The 22,104-nt window shown below is 37.7% G+C and overlaps 2 protein-coding genes across 3 annotated transcripts; both read right to left on the bottom strand.

The window, feature by feature from the left end:
• Positions 1-474: 474 nt before the first annotated feature.
• On the bottom strand, positions 475-13,234 carry LOC127956798 (glycogen [starch] synthase, liver). Of its 2 annotated transcripts, none has more exons than XM_052554998.1 (16): positions 12,919-13,234; positions 11,759-11,940; positions 10,726-10,917; positions 10,332-10,517; positions 8,013-8,157; positions 7,801-7,918; positions 7,575-7,695; positions 7,341-7,447; positions 7,024-7,083; positions 6,837-6,915; positions 5,361-5,474; positions 3,886-4,012; positions 3,703-3,798; positions 3,394-3,557; positions 2,171-2,251; positions 475-1,141 (listed from the first exon to the last, which is right to left on the bottom strand). In XM_052554998.1, exons 1-16 carry the CDS (start codon positions 13,037-13,039, stop codon positions 929-931), a joined length of 2,106 nt encoding a protein of 701 aa, XP_052410958.1. In that variant the 5' UTR covers positions 13,040-13,234; the 3' UTR covers positions 475-928. The 2 variants fall into 2 exon arrangements, with proteins under 2 accessions (XP_052410958.1, XP_052410959.1); XM_052554999.1 differs by having other exon boundaries at positions 11,759-11,914; positions 12,919-13,230.
• A 2,148-nt stretch (positions 13,235-15,382) lies between these two features.
• On the bottom strand, positions 15,383-20,206 carry LOC127956188 (L-lactate dehydrogenase B-A chain-like). The gene is made up of 8 exons (XM_052553964.1): positions 20,015-20,206; positions 18,252-18,387; positions 17,974-18,091; positions 17,597-17,770; positions 17,125-17,298; positions 16,828-16,945; positions 16,117-16,240; positions 15,383-15,983 (listed from the first exon to the last, which is right to left on the bottom strand). Exons 2-8 carry the CDS (start codon positions 18,378-18,380, stop codon positions 15,816-15,818), a joined length of 1,005 nt encoding a protein of 334 aa, XP_052409924.1. The 5' UTR covers positions 18,381-18,387; positions 20,015-20,206; the 3' UTR covers positions 15,383-15,815.
• Between the last annotated feature and the right edge of the window lie 1,898 nt (positions 20,207-22,104).

Below are 22,104 nucleotides of genomic sequence, written 5' to 3'. Positions count from 1 at the left end.
TTCTTTATTTCTTTCCGGCAAAATATTAGGTTGTTTCTTCAAGACATATCATCTTGGAAAAGAGACTATTTATGATGATCGAAATTATGTGTACTTTAAAATTAACTGTACAGATTTGTTTTGTCCTTTTCATTTTCTCATGTTAAATCAACATGTGAATTGACTGGTCTGTAAAATACATATTTACGAATGTGTGAACATTTTCTCAATGAATTAAACTGAATTTGCACTGGTAACCACTACCGTGAGTAAGACTTTTTAATAAAATATGGATGGGATACATATTTGCACCTTATGTGATTGAACGCCGCTAATCATTGATATGTATATAAAAGTTTTTTTTTTTTCTTTTTTCTACATTTGCACAAATTATTATACCTCATGTGGCACTAATATGCCAAATTTAGTTTAAAACACCAAAAACATGTGTTTAGTACCCAATTTCTTTCCAAAATCTGAGACCAATGCTGAAAATGCTCTTATTTTTGTTTTAATTAATACAGTATTTCCATGATATTGTCACTATAGCAATTTCAATTAATAAGTAAACAGAAGAATTAACATTTTTCTGTCTTACTATTTGGTTTGTCCTATTTTTGCTTTAATTACAGGTACATTTGAGTTGTATGAACTCCACAAGTTCATGTCAAATCTGACGAGCTTTGATGGCAGCAAGAATTTGTTCAAATGAGTCCACGTGGATCAGTTATCATTAGCCACAAGTTTAAATGGGTTATTAAACCTGAGTATCATCTTAGACTTTTGAATGCCACTGTGTCCTTAAGAAATCTTTTCATTCATAAATTGGAGATACTTGATCAATAATCCATTCAAAAGCTGCAGTCAGACAAATATAGCACATTCTCAGAGGGCAGGAGGTGTAAATATGTCCTAGAGTCTGAACTACTGGAGCAGGACAGTGCCGATCTTAATTCCCATTTTCCAGCGGTTGATTGCTCTTACCCTCAGGCTCTGCACCCAGAGTGAATGGTGCCTTGATGTTCTGCCTGTCCCTCTCCGCCTCCTCTTCTTCATCATAGGTGTCGTCATCTTCCTCATCGCTGTGGTGAGGGGTGGAGTGGAGGGAAGCTGATGGGGACGGAGGGACAGAAGCAGGTCGGGGGTAACGGAAGCCTTGTGTCTGGAAACAAAAAAAAGATTCAGTCACTTATAATAGTATTAAAAAAAAATAAGTCAAAATGACATTGTTTATTCAGTTATTCGATACCTATGCCACCTTTATCTATGTCACTTTACATTTCTGTGTGTGTATTCTTAGTACATGTAGATGAACTGTGAGTGAGTGTATGGCGATCAAAAGTTTGAATGGAAATCAAGTCATCTTCCTGTGCAGGTAAATGTTATCCTGTCAATTAAACTCGAGGGTGAAGCTCAGCAGCAGTTCATCCTCATCACTCTGGAGCGTTAGACGTCACACATACATTCAATAACACCTGATTAGCATGAGATGAGGTGGAACACGGTGGATGTGAAGTATTCGCTCCACACTAGCATTAACCTGTGATGCTGACAATGATTTAATGGTATTTGATGATTATGAATGATGTCAGATATAAGCATTCTTTAAGGCAAGGTCTAGTTTAGTGATTTTTTGAAGAGTTTATTTGTTTAATACACCAACAATGTGGCCCAGAGAGATATTCAATTATTATTTTTTTACATTGTCGAAAAAAAAAAATCTAATCCCACAAGCCCTTGAAATGCATGTACTTTAAAATGTAATTTATTCCAGTTTTGACAAAGCTGTATTTTCAGCATCATTACTCAAGTCTTCAATATCACGTGATCCTTCAGAAATCATTCTGATTTGCTGCTCAAGAAACCTTCCCATTGATATCAGTGTTGAAAACATCTGTAATGCATAATATTTTTGCAGAAACTGATTTTTTTTCAGGATTTCTTAATGAATAGATAGAAAGTATAAAAGGTAAGCATTTATTTGTCATAAGTATTTAAATATCTTAAAAACCATATCATACTGACCTCAAATCTTTGTATGGTTATGGTAATGTATCTAATATAAAATGTCCTTGCCCTTTTGGGTCACATAGCTTTCATAGAGTGCAGCAGTCTATCATGTTCTCATTGTCAGTGATAAAGGAAAATTACTGTGCATTAATGTGCATCTGAGAGAGTGTGAGAGGCTTACCGGTGGGAGGTTAAGATGGTCCATTTTGAATTTACCAGGGAAGGATCTGCTGAGGGCCAAATGCCGAGCATGCATGTAGAACTAAGCAGGGAGAAACAGTTCAATAGTGACAAATCTCGGAGGGTTTGACACGTTAATATACATGACAACGTGTTTGGTTTTAGTGGAATAGATCTGCTGCACTGCGGCGGCAGTAGCAAGTAGCAAGACTTGCTTTTGCCAACACTTCCACAACATGCTGCTGTGAGCATGTAGGAAATACTGCCGCTGCACATATAACATATATGAAATAACCCCCATATATACACTGTTGAAAATATTCCGTAAAATATACGATAAAAAACCGGCAGCTGTGGTTGCCAGAATTATACCATAAAAAATACGGTAAAACCGTTTTTGGTTTAACGGTTTTATACCGTAAAAAAAACAGTTACACTGTTGTAGGTTTAACGGATTTACTTTATATTTACAGTTTAATACCATAATTTAACTGATATAATATTAATATACAAACTTATTGAAGTACTGAAATCTGTTTTGTACCTTTGTACTACACTGATAACCACCAAAAGCAGGTGGTGATGAGAGAGTCACGTGGTGAAACAAAGCCAATCACAAGCAGCTTTTAAATAATAAGTTACATAGAAGGTGCACGGTGTCATTCACACAGTCACTAAACACCATCATGGTGAGAATCATTAAACTGAAATATGCAATAAAAATTAATTTAACAACATTTTATATAACATACAAACCTAATAAACATAACAGATGAGAAAAAATTGAGAAGAAACATAGTTATTTCAAAGAAAAAACATCAAATTCAAACAAAATTTGAAATGCAACGCAAAGAATTCTGGGAACGTAAGTTTACGATTTTTCCCTGTAAAGTTTACAGGAAATTACCATTAACTAGTAAACAGGTTTGTACTGTAGCATTTTCACAGTTCTTTACCGTTAAAAACACAGTCATTTTTTACAGTGTAGCATACATTAATCACCCCGGAGCAGATCTCTACAGGTGGAGCTGGGGAAGTTGGAGGGTTTCTAAAGCACACTGCAACTACTACAGCAAGCACTCGCCAAGTATTTCAATGTTAAGCAGCAAGCTCATTGGCTGCTGATACAAGAAGAGCCAATTAGCCATGGTCATGTCAGATTGAGCTAGATCTATCAGACTGCGCCATCTAGAGTTTCTTGACAGAACTTTGGATGACACTCACCCGTCCGAGGTATCTCCAGTCCAGCAGGTCAGAGAGTCTCTCCGTGCGGTTGCGTTGGATTATTCGCTGTCTACGCGACTGCTGGCAGAATGAAAACATGAACTGAGTCAGCTGGTTACACGACTCATCCGCAGAACGGAACCGCCGGTCCACAATGTAGATTCCTACAACACATATGCAGATCCAATAACATAACTAGCTGAGCCAGGTGTATTAATTGAATCAGTGTGTCATATCAAAGTCTAATTTAAATAAATCGATAATACAAATAAATGATTAAGCTGTGCAGACAGTTTCTTATTCACTGACCATATTCAGAGGGGTCAGACACATGTTCCTCCATGAAACACCCAAACCCAGACAGGTTGGTAGTCACGCTGGGGATGCCCATGACGGTACACTCACCTGAACACAACGAATTACAGATGATGATCAGAAAACCCCAAAAACCTTTGAAATGGAGTCATATTGTGTGTGTGTTCTGTGTGAAACCTGGAGTGTAGCCCCATGGTTCGTAGTAGGATGGAAACACTCCCAGATGGCAGCCGCGCACAAACTCCTCATAGTCCATGGGCAGCAAGGGGCTGGTGGAGGACAGGAACTCCGGATGGAACACAATCTGACATAGAAGCAATTAAAACAATGCGGGCGTTCATAATTTATTATGAGTAATAATGAAAATAAATACAATTGTCAAATTAGGAGTCATGAATTGCCTTTTTTATTCTTTTGTACTGTTCTCTGAGGTCTCCTTATAATGTTATCAAGATTTTTAAAAACATTAAAACAAAATCTAAAAACATTATAATTTAGAATAAGCTAACAAGGGTTAGTTCACCCCAAGATGAAAATTATGTCATTAATTACTCACTCTCGTGTCGTTCCAAACCCGTAAGAACTTGGTTCATCTTCAGAACACAAATTAAGATATTTTTGATGAAATCAGAGAGCTATCTGACCCTCCATAGACCGCAAAGCAACCAAAATGTTTCCAGGTAAAGAAACGTTGTAAACACAGCTGTAAAAGAATCCATGTGGCATCAATGGCTCAACTTCAGTTTGGTGATGCTACAAGAATACTTTTTTTTTGCGCAGAGAAAACAAATATAACAATTAACTCAATTAACCATTCTTCTTATGTATTTAGCCATTTTGGAGAGTACCCAAGAACGTATTGGACATAATTAGCGTTGTTTACATTCATGGGTAAAGTGTGTGCATGAATGTAATTTGTGTAATAAGCATTGTCTACACTTAGGGGAAAGCGTGCATATGCATTGTAATACTCTTTAAAATGGCGTAAGATGTGACTTGGGGGAGAAGAATGGTTGAGTAAATTCTCTTATTTTTTTTATTTTTTTTTTGTCTTAAAAGTATTCTCGTAGCATCGCAAAACTAAAGTTGAGCCACTGATGTCACATGGACTGTTTTACAGATGTATTTACTATGTTTATGACCTTGGAACATTTTGGTTGCGTTGCTATCTATAGATGGTCAGATAGCTCTCAGATTTCATTAAAAATATCTCAATTTGTGTTCTGAAGATGAACCAAGGACTTAAGGGTTTGGAACGACTTGAGGGGGAGTTATTAAACACTGAACAGCATCTTATTTTCCAAGCATCTTTATCGTTTGGTTTTATGTGTAGACCTACTTTCGCCTCTCTTGTTGTTTACACTACGTGTGCAAACCAGTGGGCGGGGCTTAACAGGCATTGATGTAGAAGCAGGCATTGAACTTCTGTGGAGGTGGTGCTTATCCACATTATTACATCATAATATAACACATTCCACGACCTGTCCTTTTGGCACACTGGCTCTTATATTTTCGAAAGACCAAGGAAATTAAAAAAAAGATTTTCCACAAATAAAATGCATCATTATTGTGAAAACCCTGTGAGAACCCTGCATTTTAACAGATTTTTTCATTAAAATCTACTGGCATCACACATATAGATAACTACGCACCTTCACTCTATCATTGCGTCCATTGAAGAGGCCGATTCGGCGGATGTTGCTCAGGATCGGGTCTGTGGAGTCGTCCAGCATGTTGTGAGTTGTTACTGGAGGAAAAGTGTGTCTCTGTGTAGAGCAAATGCATGGATACAATTGCACGTTAGTGTATTTGACAATGGAAGAGCATGAAAAATTAGCAAATAAAAAAATTAAAACAGTCATCCATAAGCATGATTTAAATAAAAAAATAAAAACAGTCATCCTTAAACATGATTAAAATAAAAAAATAAAAACAGTCATCCATAAGCATGATTTAAATAAAAAAATCAGGTTGATCAAAGTTTAGTCATATATTTTCTCTCCATTTAAAGTCGATAATAATAAAAAAAATTATTATCTTACTATGAAAATTGGCTGTCTTTTCTGCTTCTGTTTCTGCTTGCACCATTTCAATGGTTTATATACATTACTTTTTCTATTAAGTTTCAAAGTCTAGGTAACTCTTATGAAAAGATTAAATGGACTTTAACCCTCCAGAAATAGTAGACTAATTTCTTACTCTCATTCCTTCTTATAAACCAACACCAACGCTAACAGATCAATATCTCTTCCCGAAATCTTGATACCCAGATAAATCTAACCGGAGTGGCTGTATATTGACTGGCTGCTCATAACACTGTCATTAAAAAGCTGTAGAATAAATCTCAGTAACACATTAAATCGATTGACTGTAGTCAGTCAGGAAACACTGTTAAATATGCCACTAAGCTCTGTCATGCAAGTATTCCAGCAGAGTGATTCAGGGGATTCCACCTCAGATTTACAGCGGTGTAGTGTGTTGATATTCCCTATAACCCCCGGCCTGACCTTTGATTAGAGTCCATTCATAAAAAACATGCAGACGAGGATGAATGAAAACCCCTCTAAGAACGCTTATTAGATCTGAGATGTCTATCTTTAGACCCATATCCTATAGTTTGTCCTAAAACAATGATTAGGTGTTGCCAAAAAAGAAAAAGAAATATTAACTAGACTGTAATTTAACAAAAGGGATAATACAGTATCATCCTGAAGGGGTTAAACAGATATATTCATGTATTCATGAATAAAAATATATAAAGACCCATTTAAAACTACCTGATTAATGTTATAAAATGTTGTTAAATGTAAGGAAAGAATGTGATCCATTTCCAATGCTGACTAGTGTATATATTAACTATACACTTACTAATATATGTGTGTGAGTATTGTACCATACTTAAAATAATCATCGTCTTGTTCAATACAAAACTGGATTCTGGACACAGAATTATTTGCGGAAGTGTAATACTCTAAACATTTTTTTAACCCCTAACCAGAATGTTTTAGAAATTTCAATCCAGTGAAGCCTTGAAAACACAATAATTGCTCTAAAGTCTATTGATTCATTTGCATCATTTTTAAATGTGGCCTCTTGTGATATAATAACTGTGCAACATTTTGTCTGACCTGAGTTGCATAAATGGCCCTCTTCATGATTGTGAAATCATCTCTGTCCAGGATTTTGCTCATGTCCGGGATCTCACCCCTGTGAATACAGTAGAGCTTCATTAGAGGAAGTCCTATCTGAAAATAAATTCAGTTGGCTATCTATTTGAGCCCTGTTATTACAGCTCTGCATGAGGAAATCACCAACCTTAACAAGCTCTCATAAAGCCTTTTGCCAAACTTCTCCTTCACAGACTGAGCGGTGTCCCTGAGAGACAGACGAAAGACATATTTGAGAAGTCTTACACACTTAAAGCCATCTAAAAATAAAAGGCATTTCAGGATCAAGGCTGCATTTCATTGCCTAATAAATAATATTAGTAAAGCTAAAGGGAATTCTATTTCAGTATCAGGGCTCTACTAGTGCTTCAAGATATGAAATGTAATATTTTCTTTTTATATTATTGTTGTTACTATTGTTCATATATAAAAAGTCATTAATTCCCTGAGACTGGTTATACACACCACAGCTGCTTGCGTACAGCCTGTCCTTTAAGAGACTCCACGTTGAAGTTGTTGGTTTTGGCAGGCATGATGAAAAACACAACCACTGTAAAATCATTCTTATGAACCTGTCAGCCAGCGTGAGCACAAAACACAGTCAGGAATGAACATCTTTTGCTTTGAATGCTACTGGATTATTTCAGTTTGTGAAGAAACTACAGGTGTTTTCTAAAGTTTTGCAGTGACTGTTCATACCCTTAGCAAGTAGTTTAATCTGGACAGAGATTCAAGAAACAGGTCTGCTCCTTTATTAGAAAACTCATATCGTCCTGCGATGAAAAAGAATAAGGTCTTTTCCAGATTGAAGTCCAGATGGCTGTCAAAGAGAAGAGATTTTTTTTATTTTATTCTTACCTTTTATTACATTTTTTGCACAAGTGAACAAGTATGTGTTATTGCGAAGACAGAAAAGAGCTCTAACCCATAGAAATGTCCCCTTACGAACTCCTGGATTTTGGCTTTGTTCATTGAGTGCAGGTTCTGGAACTCATGCATGGCAGAGAACTTCCTAACATTCAACCCGTTTGGGGTGACCACATCTGCATGGACCAGAAATACAAACATGATCTTTTCAACTTGATATATTCAGAAGCAAACAAGAACAGATGAGGTGATTTGTAATGCAGGTGAAACCTGGTTGTCTGTGGAGCATATGATTGGCCTCCACAGCTGTGATCTGGGACACAGTGGTGAAGACATGTGCACAGTGTACCGCGGCTCTCTCCAAACAGTACCGATGGTAGATCTGTCTATCTCCTGCCTCTTGATCTATGTTAAACTGCATATACATAATAATACAATGAGTTGGATATGAACAATTGTTTGAAAAGGGAAGGCTATGGACTAATGTTATGCAAAGGCCAAAAATCATTTTTGCAACCTTTGCTGAAATCAAAATTTACGAAACAAAAGCTATATAAGCTTCCCCTCATCAGCAGGTGAAGGAAGTCTCTGTAGGACCAAAAGGTAAACTCATCAGCTGTTGAATCATAAGATGCTGTCAATTATTCTGGCAAACCCTTGCAACCTTCAGGCATGATGACCTTTATTCTCCCCACACCAGGCCCAATTATCACTGCATGCACCCACACCTGCTCAGTTCCACCTCTAATAAGGGTTTACTACACCAACCAACTTGAGTGATTTCTGTGGGACACACTTTAAACAGCAGAGAACATGAGGGATGTTGTATTGTATGTCTTATGTCTTTTGAATAAAACTGTAAAGATTGTGTAAAGCTGCTTTGACACAATCTGTATTGTTAAAAGCACTATACATTTACATTTACATTTACATTTATTCATTTAGCTGACGCTTTTTATCCAAAGCGACTTACAATTGCTATATATGTCAGAGGTCGCATGCCTCTGGAGCAACTAGGGGTTAAGTGTCTTGCTCAGGGACACATTGGAGTCTCACAGTGGATTTGAAACCGGTTTTCCCACACCACAGACGTGTGTCTTATCCACTGCGCTAACAAATAAAGCTGATTGAATTGACTTGACCTATATATCCCCAGGGCTGACCAGTGGGTTTATGGGGCCCCAGGCAAGATCATTAAATTGGGGCCCCATTTTCATGATCTTACCAACACTAATATATTAAGAACTAAAACCAAAATCACTAAAAATATGCACACTGCATGTTACTTAAAAATCAAGTAAAAGTACGATCAAGTACGAAAAAGACATGTATCGTTCTGTAGGATGGGCTGATGCGTTATATCCCAGATAGTGTTGGGCTAGTTGGGCTAGTTACTAGTTACAGTGTTGGGCTAGTTGGGCTAGTTACTAGTTAAAGTGTTGGGCTAGTTGGGCTAGTTACAGTGTTGGGCAAGTTGGGCTAGTTACTAGTTATAGTGTTGGGCTAGTTGGGCTAGTTTCTAGTTACAGTGTTGGGCTAGTTACTAGTTACAGTGTTGGGCAAGTTGGGCTAGTTACAGTGTTGGGCTTATTGGGCTAGTTACTAGTTATAGTGTTGGGCTAGTTGGGCTAGTTTCTAGTTACAGTGTTGGGCTAGTTACTAGTTACAGTGTTGGGCTAGTTGGGCTAGTTACAGTGTTGGGCTAATTGGGCTAGTTACTAGTTATAGTGTTGGGCTAGTTGGGCTAGTTACTAGTTACAGTGTTGGGCTAGTTACTAGTTATAATGTTGGGCTAGTTTCTAGTTACAGTGTTGGGCTAGTTACTAGTTACAGTGTTGGGCTAGTTGGGCTAGTTACTAGTTACAGTGTTGGGCAAGTTGGGCTAGTTACAGTGTTGGGCTAATTGGGCTAGTTACTAGTTATAGTGTTGGGCTAGTTGGGCTAGTTTCTAGTTACAGTGTTGGGCTAGTTACTAGTTACAGTGTTGGGCTAGTTGGACTAGTTACAGTGTTGGGCTAATTGGGCTAGTTACTAGTTATAGTGTTGGGCTAGTTGGGCTAGTTACTAGTTACAGTGTTGGGCTAGTTACTAGTTATAGTGTTGGGCTAGTTTCTAGTTACAGTGTTGGGCTAGTTGGGCTAGTTACAGTGTTGGGCTAGTTGGGCTAGTTACTAGTTACAGTGTTGGGCTAGTTACTAGTTACAGTGTTGGGCTAGTTTCTAGTTACAGTGTTGGGCTATTTACTAGTTACAGTGTTAGGCTAGTTGGGCTAGTTACAGTGTTGGGCTAGTTACTAGTTACAGTGTTGGGCTAGTTGGGCTAGTTACAGTGTTGGGCTAGTTACTAGTTACAGTGTTGGGCTAGTTGGATAGTTACTGTAGTATTATTACTGAAATATTATTAATAATTAGTTACACTAGTTACCGCAAAAAGTTATATCATCACTGTAACTAGATACTGCCCAACACTGATCTCAGACAAATTAAAGAACTAGTTATAATATGTAAGGGGCTTTTGAATATTGTGTTGAACAGTGAGGGGCCAAACAGGTTGAGAATCACTGGTGTATGGTGTCAAAGCAATCTTCACCTTGTCCAGGTTGTTGTAGAAGTCTGCATTACCGGCACACAAGTACCGTCCCAGTAAGGTGGCATGTGTAGTAAAAATAGTTGCCAAGGGAATTTTTCGGGAGCGGCTTAGTACAAGTCCCGTCCCAGCCTGCCACTCGTGGAAATGAGCAATTACATTGGGCTTGTCCTGTAGTTGGTCTGTTAACTGCAGATGAAGACAAGACCGGTTAAACCTCAGCACATTACTCCATCAAACATTTCATTTTTCATCCCAGAAAGTTAGCATACACTACATCAATTCTTTCTAGGATAGACTGGAAAAGTACAGCTGAAACTACAAAATGAATCCAGTGTATTCCAGGCAAGCAAAATCAGATAGTTTAGTGTGGTGTTTAGAAAGAGTGCTTCTTCACCTCCTTGAAGAACCAGGCCACAAGAGAACCAAAGATGAGCGAGTCGTTGGCCTCCCTGTCATGATAGGGTAGTCCGATGCTGCACGCGTTCCACAGATCCCCCTTCCAGCGGTCCAGGTTCCAGGCAGCGGCCCCAATATCAAAGAGGATGACGTATGGACTGCCCTCAATCAACCAGCGGCCAAAATGCACCTGCATGTAGAGAGGAAGTGAAGGCAAAAGCCATACTAATGAAAACTGTAGGTGGTTGTCTCTGTCAAATTAAAAATCTGTCAAATTAAAGGCAACAGAAAAAGAGTGACTTGCTGTTACTTAATATTTATATATTATCATAGTATTATTCATGTTTTTAATTATCTAATATTTTTAGATTTTCAGTTTGTTTTTAAATTGAAAGTTTTAGCCATTTTGTTAGTATTATACACATATCTGTGATTAGTACTTATTTTAATTCAAATGCCAAGTAAACATTTCTTTCTTTCTGTTGTTTTGTTTCTTTTTTGAAATATCAAAAAAGTGTGTGTGTGTGTGTGTTTGAAAATTGATTTTAAAAAATTGCTTTGTTCAAATTAAATTTTTTTAGTGCTTTCAGTGCAACAAAGGCCCTGTTGCTACTATATACCACAACCTAAAGGAATTGTCACATAAAAGATACTTTACATAAATCCATAAATCAATCAATCAATCAAATCTCTGTGTGTCACTCACAGAGAAGAACACACACAAAATTATCGATTTCCTCTCTAAAGTGATACTATGGCATCATCTGCTGGTCAGAATGAGACCAAGACAAAAAAACAAAAAAATTTAGACACACCGTTGCATACATTTAAAAGCTACTTTTTTTCTGTCTAGCATTAATACTATCATTTGATACTGATACAGCAGGCATGTCAATGCTTGTTTTTGCCAGCTTTAAAACATTTTTTAATTGGTTAAATGAATACAACCCTCAATAAACTTGACCACGGTCTACATTGGAAGCGTGAGGTCAGCAACCTTGAACGCCACCAATAATCAATGTGTGCAATACCTGGCAACCGTTGTTAATCAAGGAGTCCATAGCAGCTTTGATGGCTTGGTTTGGAGGTTCACATTTCTCCACCTGGGTCTTGAAGTTGTGTTCGTAGTACGGTCCCATCATGATGTAGTTCTCTCCCCATTCGTCCACAGTGATCTTTGCTTTAGTCTGAATTACAGTGTATATACCCCCAACTGAAGACAGACGCACAGTTGTGAAGGGAATCAAATATTTATGAGAACAGGGAAGATTAACAAAATAAAAAAGAAGTTCAAACTAAAACAGTTAAAAAAAAAAAAAAAGAACAGATCTAAGTCTCAAAAACCTGACTATTGATCTGGAGCTTAATGGTTAACCTGCTATACAGCCCCACTGATGCAAGACTATATGAATTCTGCTTCATGTTGAGCGTTTTCAAGCTTTCTGATAATGGGGTGAACAGTTGTGAGGTCAAATGAATTTTTGGGGGCCAAAATCATATTCTTGCTAAGGTCATGCAATATTATTTTTATGAGCTTGGTAATGAGAAATTGTAGAATTCAACATTTTTAAAGTGATTCTTCATTATGGTCACTTTTATTAATGGACGTTAAAAAACATTTTAATTTGTGTACAATGAACATATGTGTCCCAGGTTATTTCCCCTAATAAAATTGGATATAATTTCCAGCACATCTAAAATATAATCATTATGTGGTGGAAATGAAGGTAATGGTAAAGCACATGGTCATTTTAGAATAAGTCAATGCATATTTCTCTACCAAAGGCTAATCTCATATATCAAATACATATAAGAAATATAATTTTCATACCTTTTGACAAAACTCTCTCTCTCTCTCCCTCTCTCTCACACACACACACACACACGCACTTTAGATTTACAATATATAGTTTACAAAGTAACATAATATAGCACACAACCAAATAGGCTGTTTGAATATTAATATTTATGTTATAAAATGGCTTGTATATCTGTCTGGCAAAGGTTAATCTCATAGCTAGCACGTATCATTAATACAATCAATTAAGCTATTATATTCATATAATTTGCATTATTTCGAAAAACTGCTTACACTGGGAAATTATGCACAAAAAACGAGATTACATAAATTAAAACAATTACAAAACAGTGTGTTGCATAAATTGTAACACACCGTGTTGTAGGCTCTTACCCTTGTTGGTGACTTCCCACGAGACCTCAAAAAGCAAGAGGTCTTGCACAGGTAGGCTTTCCTCTTCCCATAATGGAAGTCCACTTAATGATGTTATTGACAAAGATCTGGACAGTCGCATCTCACAAACTCTTACAAACCGTTTTTACCTGTCGACTGCTGTTGCAAATGCGGAATGGGCTGAATTACTATTATTGTGGTAAAAGTAAAGAAGCTTAAACCATGTAAACAACCACAAATACTGTTTCTCTTCAAGTTAATGGAGCGCCTGGAGGTCCTGGACACACTGTGAGCTGTTGCTCTCTTCCTCTAACATTTAGTGAAGTCTAAAAAAACCTGTACGTGCACACTGTGAACGCATGTCTGAAGTCCACAGACATCAGGAGAAACGCCACAGCACGTGCACATGCACCTAGTACATATTTCTCTTTTGCTCAATCTAATACTTCTAAAACGCAAAATACACATAAGTTAAGCAACCAATCCCAGTGGCTTTAGCATGGAAAATCCTTAAAATACTTTTTTTTTTTTAAAGAAAGGAAAAAAAGAATTTAATAGAATAAGAAAGACAAAAGTAAATACACAAGTTATGACGCACGTCTACATGTGTTTGACGTTTAACTTCTGAACGACAACATTTGCTATTTGTTTTTATAAAGAAAATAGACTTTTTAAAGGACAGTCCGGAGTCTATGTTGCATTGAATGGGATCCATTAAAGTTCATACAAAAAAGAATTAAGCTCTTTAGCAAATTACAAAAGATTGAAATGCCACATACAACCAAAACATTGCTGACAGAGAGATCAATAATTTCAATGTATTTACATTCAGGACGTTAGCAGTATCACGAAAAAAACTTGAAGGCTGAGGCTAAAAAGCTCTTATCAGAGCACCATCACAAATCATTTTGCATAATTCAAACCCACACCATGTAAGATAATGTATTATGCCAGGAATATTTTCTTGTTGTTATGATATCCAGGCATGATCTTATTACCATGACAAGACGACAATGAAAATTAACTATATTTTTCCACAAGGGACTGAAAATGGCTATGATTGTACACCATTATAGTGGCTTCATTCATTTATGTTTTTCCAGGTACAAGCCCTTATTTTACTTTCATATCATGTTTTCCTGGCACCGAATGAGAGAAAACTCAAATTAAAATGTGTGATGGGTATAAAACCACACATAATGTGCTTTTGGTGGTACTTTGCAGCAGAACTTATTTGAATAATCGCAGTGGATTTCAGTGTACAATTTACCACAGGATTTCCAAGAAAAAAAGCTTACATTTTAACATTTAAAATGCTCTGGATGTGGCTAAAGGGAGGTCCTATTTGCCACAGACACTCATACATGTAAAATAAGGTCAGAGGATGTCACCAGCAAAGCTTTATATTGAAGGAGGACAGCAGAGCATGGGTTTGTTCACTGAAGAGAGAAAAGCTCAGCTGTGCTCCATAAGATTTCCAATTCAGCAGTTATGAAAATCAAGGCACTGATTCTCTTCATGTTTGCAATGATCTGTCAGTCCACAGCTTTGAGAGCACCATTCACTGACATGGATACATCTGAGCCCATTCCAGGTAAGGCTAATGCTTTGTAATCAAAATACAAATGAAAGCTTTTTAGAAAGGGCACTGAAAGCGATATCTTACTTTTCAGACTCCAAGCAGCACTATCTCTCAGTGGAGCGGAGGCAGTTTGACGAGCCCAGCGCTTCAGACGACGCAAGACTTTGCTTTTTCATTCAAGAAAAAGACGATTCGAGTCATATTTCCTGTAAACATCGATTAACACGAAGTAAATTCAACTACAACCCGTTTGGGCTGCGCTTTGGGAAGCGAAATGAAGCGACTACTGACACCGACAGACCCAAACACAAGCACCTGCTGCCAATGATGCTGTACCTGAGAAAACAAACAGGAACTTCTTGAAAAAAACGATCAGAAGGATTCGGTTTGCTTGGTTGAAAACTGTGGGTAATTATTTCAGGCACGCTTTGCCTGTTATTATGTTTTTTTTTTTAATTTCTCAATCATGGAATTTTATGGCGGACTTGCATCACTGAGTTACTGTATTTGTGCAATAAACGTTTTATATTGTTTGATGGCTTTAAGTAAATCAGTAAATCATACGATTGTTGACGGGTTAAGTTTTTAAAGTCGACTCTAAATTAATAAAAAAAGGTTTTGAGTGTCTTAAAATAATCATTTTTACTTATAAGAACGTTGACAAAAATACCGTAATTTTCACTTATATATTTAAACGTCACAAATAATACTTTTTTAAAATGACAATATATATATATATATATATATATATATATATATAACTATGTTGTATAATTTGCACATTTATTTTTGAAAATCCAGTAGGTTACACAGCTTATGAAAAAAAAAAAATTACACAAAGTTGTACAAAATATGTATTAGTACTCAGAGACCACAAAAACAGCCATTTGAAGTGATTTATTAAATTCATCTTAGACACACTCACATGACCATCACAACATGATACAGAAGAATGAATACATTTGGATCTATCTCACTTCAGTCCTGTCTCCTCTTGACTTAAACAAAGACCAGAGAATGTTCCCTAATGATCTCACTAAATTATGTCTAGACAAGAGAGGTGTTGGTTCTTTCTTCATTGCCCACACAGTGACTTGGTTAACAAGTGCAAATGTGAAGAACCAAAGATGTTTCCCTTTGATCATTCTCTTTAGAAGAAGAAAAATGTCAAAATAATGAAAGATAAACTTCAAAAGCAACCGTGTCCAAAAGCAAGTGAGAAGAAAAGACCGTCACAGAGTTAGAGAGAGTGTAAAGATACTGAGGGAGTGTGAACAGAGACAATGAAAAGAGTGCATGGTGTCCAGCGGTTTATCTACAGGTCCTTCAGGTCTTTCTGGATGCCCCACAGAGTGTCGGCACTCTTCTTCAGCTGAGCGATTTCGTCATCGGTCAGGGTCATGTTGATAACGCTGCCCACTCCGCTGCTGTTCAGCACACAGGGCAGGCTCAGGTACACCTCGTCGCTGATACCATACATGCCCTACAGACCATACATTAGGAAACTTAAGTGATCACTATGAAAAAGATTCCTGATTGCTTCATTCAGTACAGTTCTGTGATATGGAGGAGAATGTCTCTACTATGATGTTAAACTGAGTGTAAACTCCTCTCACCTTCACCATGGTGGAGACAGGGTGGACCCTGCTCAGGTTCTTCACCAGGGTCTCCGTCAGGTCGGCCACACTGAGACCGATGGCCCAGTTAGTGTAACCCTTGAGCTTGATCACTTCATAAGCACTAAGAAAAGATGGCAGGAACAGTTGAACGCAAAAAGCGAATTTGGATTACAAGCCAAATATCCCAAAGTGTCCAAATATCCCTACTATAGAAGCAAAAAAAAATGCTCTGAATTTATTATTAAATATACAAGTGGGCGAATAGCACCTGGCTGGAAGAGATGGAAATGCACATCTGATTAACAATAAATCTCATAAGACCACAGGAGAGGATTTGTGAATAATAGTGAAACAACATGGTAGCATTTCCAAATATTATTCATACTACATAGAACAAACATTTTAAAGGCTGCAGAGTAAGTTTAAAACGAAATGTAGTACCTATTAGAAAGTGAGTGTAGCTTAGCTACTTTTTGGAGATGTTCTCTTTGGACTGTTTTGGGTAAAAAAAAAAAACCTTTACAAAACCTCCTTGTGTTTTAATAATAAAAAAAAGATAGGATATGGGTTCGAACATTACAATTCTGTCTGAAACTTATTTTTTATTCACCTTCTCAACAGCACTGTGGCTAACAAAATTTATTAATCCATATTCCTAGTTTCCAGACAGTCAGATAACAGATCCTATGTCATAAGATTGTGACTTACCTGTCCACTACCTCCTTGTGAACTTTCTTCCAGTTCTCGCTGTCTTTATCTGTACCAATGTCAGGGTTGAGTTTCTGCAGGCTGACTCCAGCAACATTAGCTCCGCTCCACACAGCCACTGTGAAACACAAAAACAGCACTTTTAAGAATCAAAAATGCTGTCAACGACTGAAACCGTGTCACCTCATGCAGCAGCAGTTCACATTCATCCATTTGAATATTCGTTCTACTAGCACTTCCTCCTCTCTACACCCATTTTCTCTCATATTTTCCTCTTCATTCAGCTCCCTCTCTCACCGCTGGAGTCTCCGTGCTCTCCCAGGATATAGCCGTTGAAGCTGCTGGAGTGGATGCCCAGTTTCTCGGCCATGATGTGGCGGAAGCGAGCAGAGTCCAGGTTGGTCCCGCTGCCGATGACACGGTGCTTTGGCAGGCCGCTCAGCTTCCAGGTCACATAGGTCAAAACATCCACTGTATGAACACAGAGACCACCACAGTTACTATTAATTCACTAGGGGAACCTGAAATGCACACATTTAGAATGCCATTGATTTTTTTAGAACCTGCGCGATACATCTTTGGCCGAGATATCATTTTCCAATTACTAGGAAAAAAAATACAGATCATAACATTTCTACAAATTAACTCACATAACATTATTTGTTGCATCTGTTTAGACAGTGTCATTTATTCACTTTGGTTGTGGTGCGGTACAGCAAAACTAAGCAATTCATTAAAAATTAAGCATGTTGTGAGTGTGTTGGCTCACCTGGATTGGACACCACGATGAGGGTGCAGTCAGGACTGTATTTGACGATCTGAGGGATGATGTGTTTGAAAATGTTGACGTTCCTCTGCACCAGGTTCAGTCTGCTCTCACCCTCCTGCTGACGCACTCCGGCCGTCACCACCACGATACGGGAGTTAGCGGTCACAGAGTAGTCTGTCGGCCAAATAAAAATCATAATAAACATACACTGCCACTCTAAACTTTGGATACATAATTAACTTGCATGAAGGCACAATCTGCATTTACCACTGTTCTATTAATTTTTACAGGAGAAATATACTAATATACTTAATCTGATCAAATTATGTGATTTTTAAAGAAAGAGTCAGTCCCATGCAATAAAAAGTGCATCCCACCCTTATCAGCCACAATCTTCGGGGTCTTGAGGAAAAGGCTGCCGTGTTGCAGATCCAACATCTCCCCCTTCAGTCTATCCTCCACAACATCAACCAAAGCCAGTTCATCTGCAAGCTCCTACAAGTCAACATGAATCATTAATACTTGAAATACCTGACACAATTTTTTGTATAAAGGTGTGGTCACAGGTGAAGGCGGAGTATTCGCATAATCTTCATGGGGAATGTTTTTGCCCTCAAGTGAACTCCCAATCGGGATAAAAATGAGGGTCTCTTACCCTGAGCAGGATGCTGACGGCACAGGCCATGCCCACCTGCCCCACACCTACAACTGTGACTTTGTTCCTGGGGGGCTCAGCGGGGCCGCTGGCCAAAGGGGTAATCAGCTTCTCCATTACTGAGGCCATGATCTCACTGGAAGAATGAAGCAGATCATGTTCAATGTTCACAATGCAAACTACTAGGAGCATACAATGAACAATAGAAAAGATTAAAAGAAATTACAGGAATCCGTGGGGTAAACGTTAGTGGTGTAAAAAATGGCTTTAATCTCGCCGTGTCAGGCACCAAAGCTGGGTCAAGGTAACAAGGTCACCCTCAATGCGTAAACCATTACTCCATACTGAGCAAATTACCCATATCCTGAGTTAAAAGCAGAGGCCCACTCAGTAATATAACTAGCCACCGGAGTCAGGCCATTCTGCCCCCTTTGCTAAATCTAGACAAACTGAAGGGAGTGTGAAGTTTCTTCACATGGAAGTTTATTTATTCAATGTGTGTTCATATTAGTCAATTTCCAAGAGAGAGAGAGAAAAAAAAACAATTACTGATAAATACTGACTGTAATTAATAATATTCTGCATCTAAGAGACTTCTAGATGCCTTATGCAAACAACATTGTAGTTTAGGTTTAGACTCTTTAGAATTCCATCCAATCAAGTTTATTACAGTTGACTAGACAAACCTAGTTAAGACACCACCAGACACAGTGGCTTATGAGCATGCAAAACCTGACACACACACACACACTTCACATGTGACACTAATCCTCAATGGGATCATGGAGATTATGTTAGACGTTAGATATTAAGATATTATCATCTAAATTTATGTTAGGTATTGCCACAATAAAATGTATTAGTGCAATTCTCCCTGGCCATAACACAGTTACAACATAACGGTCGTGCTTTTATCTCCAAACCTTATCTTGAATCGCTTCTGCTAATTAACATAACTCACTAGTGAATGAATGGAGAGCCTGTCATGATGTCATATAATGTAATTACAACAAAACTAAATTATATGTAAACATTTGTTGTGTCATAATTAAAATTTCGTGATATGTATTAAATATTACAAACATTTAAATATTGTATAGCAAGAAAAAAAGACTTCATATTAAAATGTACACATTATATTTAAAGCTAAAATAAAAATACTTTAACAATTAGATTAGAATATTTACTCTTGATATAGAGTAGCAATTATATATAGATTGTTGCCATTTTGCACACAGAAATCAACATTAAAAAATAAACCCTGTTATGACGCAACCGTCCTTATGACGTCCTTGACGATTCAGAAGCAGCGATTGCGTTCGAAAACAAACAATAAATTGTAAAATCACGATGGTAATCGAGCTGCTCTTATTTTAAGCGTCTCGAGTTAATCATACATTCGCAGTTTGGCCTCCCTCCATCGGCTCTTCCTAAATAAGGCCAAATACAAGTTCAGCGTGCTCTAGGTTCCTCCATGTTCATGCATGCACCGCACACGCGTCCTTGGCTGCTCATCTAACAATTTAGAACGGAAATACGATAGTTACTTCACTTTTAATGGAACTGAAATCGTTTAAACATCGAGATGTGGCGCACGGAAGCGTTGAAATCATCACTAAACAGCGCATTTATCCGCCACTCTTCAGTTTCAAACGACCCTGCTTTCATCGCATCACGACGACAATCGTTCAACACTTGCTGATCGAGATAATTTAACTGAGGCATATGCGAAACAATAAAACCCATTCAAACCATATACCTACATTTGTTACAGGAATGTTAAATAAGTATCCTTAGCTGCAGGAAGGCCGGTGAGAGTCGACGAGCACCAGAGAGAGAGGGCGTGCGTGCGTACGTGATCGCGAGACTCGCGGAGGAGCAGGATTTGAGCGTGCGGCGCTACGCAGAGAGCGTATGACCTTCTGTTACAAGTGCATGCGATGCCCTTACTGACATGAGGAATATGAGAACGACAGACCGGCCCACTTCCCCTTTGAGAGTTATGTCGAGGATTTCGTTGTCATCATAAAAATACTTCCTCTTTACTGACCTTGCACAATAATGGCATCTGTATTAATGCAATATATTCCACTTATTAGAGTCGTATCCCGATCAGCATGATGCAGTTCAATGTTACAATGAAAACATTGCATTGAGCTTTCATTTGATTATGTGTAATGTTGGTTTGCCCAATGGAGTCACTGGAACTACATGGAGGGGTTATATGTGTTATGCAACCATGACCTGTAAAGGTTTTGAGCTGCCTAGTAAACACATCCAGATGCATGCAACAAAATACGTGAAACTGGTGGTTACTCAAAACATGCTTGCCTACCTTATGTAAAGTGGACACAGACCTATCATGAGAAAGCAAAGGCTGAAATAAAACAAAACATGCTCTAATTTTGAAAACTCAAAAACAGCATGATACAATAAATGTATTAACTTTATTTCATTTTGGAGCCAGACAGATAGATAGAGTAGATAGAACCAATGTTTGTGCCAATGTCAACTCAGCAACACAGCCGTTTTGCTTCTCATGATCAAACAATACTTTCTTAACTCCTAAATATGGGGACCAATGAGGCTCCTGTTCCTCCCATTGGATTGTCCAATAAGAGCATTCATCAGTCTGTGACATTTGAGCAGCCTTGACAGCAATGTCATTATTTGGCTAAAAGGAAGAATGTGTGTATAGTTATTCATACATTAAAAAAAGGAAAACAAGCCACTATAACAGTGCCATTATAAAAACAAGGAAATTCAAGATTCTTCTGTTTACTCTGCCTCATGTTGTTCCAAACTTGTTTTACTAAAATGAGTGATTACTCGAAAATGTACATCTTGTGTTCCACAGAATGAAGTAAGTCCTACAGTTATGGAATAACATTAGGTTGAGTGAATAAAAAACAAATATTCATACTTTCCTCAAAGGCAATCGAGCCCTCAAAGAACGCTTAGCTCACATGAAGTTTATCTAAATTGTGTCAATCCTGCTAAATTTAGATTTTTGTACTCTAAAAATAGCGCTTTGTCAATACCAAAGTACAAATACAACCTATCATCTCACTGAAATTAGTTATCAGATGCTAGTTGAGAAATTTTAAGTTAAATAGTTGCCATGACTGATAAATGTATTTAGTGTCTAAACAGTGCAATGAATGTAAACATCATGGGTTCATCCCTCACTGCTATAATTCACCTCATTTATTCCCACCAATCAGTTAGCACAAACCCAACACCCATTCAAACAGTAGCCAACCACTGGCCTGCCATTATCAGAGAGAAAGAGAGAGAAAGAGAGGTTTTTCTGAGGGTAATGAGGGCAGCTGAAACATGGGAAATGAATAGGATTTCTTCCATAGTGACGTCTTGACTCCGAGTTGGCAAAAAGGAAATATTGATATAAGTTTTATATATACATTCTTCTTCATTATTAAGACCTGTAATGAATTTTCCAGTGCCTAGACTCTTCAATCCCTCCCCTGGAATATTACAGTGGCTGCCATTCCTTTGGTTATAAATGAACCCATGTGACCCGGTGAGAGGACTGCATACTATTTCAGACTGACCTTTAGGAGACAAGGGCTGTGATAATAGAGGGAGACAGACACATTAGCTCACACTTCCATGCACAAATACATAGAGGATGGTATTTGCTGGTGAAGCTGTATGGATTTGATTGCTTCTTTTGGCCTAAATGTTCTGCGTTTATTGCCTTACGAAGTATTATAAAACAGCTGCTTGAACCCTCTATGCACATGTTTTCACTAAAGATAGCCAGCTGGACTAACAGTATTTTATGTGGGTTTTGATTTATTTATTCATTCTAGTTTGTATGATTTATATACTA

Source organism: Carassius gibelio, chromosome B4 (assembly GCF_023724105.1).
Source record: "Carassius gibelio isolate Cgi1373 ecotype wild population from Czech Republic chromosome B4, carGib1.2-hapl.c, whole genome shotgun sequence".
NCBI classification, from domain to species: domain Eukaryota; kingdom Metazoa; phylum Chordata; class Actinopteri; order Cypriniformes; family Cyprinidae; genus Carassius; species Carassius gibelio.
This window is presented reverse-complemented; position numbering and strand designations above follow the sequence as displayed.

Coding starts and splice junctions, on each gene's coding strand:
- LOC127956798 (XM_052554998.1), bottom strand. CDS start 13,039: ATGCGACTGTCCAGATCTTTGTCAATAACATCATTAAGTGGACTTCCA. Junction 3,558..3,702: donor GTCTGACCCCTCTGAATATG/GTCAGTGAATAA, acceptor TATGTGTTGTAG/GAATCTACATTGTGGACCGG. Junction 2,252..3,393: donor ACTGGAGATACCTCGGACGG/GTGAGTGTCATC, acceptor CTCCCTGCTTAG/TTCTACATGCATGCTCGGCA.
- LOC127956188 (XM_052553964.1), bottom strand. CDS start 18,380: ATGGCCTCAGTAATGGAGAAGCTGATTACCCCTTTGGCCAGCGGCCCC. Junction 18,092..18,251: donor CCGTCAGCATCCTGCTCAGG/GTAAGAGACCCT, acceptor GTTGACTTGTAG/GAGCTTGCAGATGAACTGGC. Junction 16,946..17,124: donor AGAGCACGGAGACTCCAGCG/GTGAGAGAGGGA, acceptor TGTGTTTCACAG/TGGCTGTGTGGAGCGGAGCT.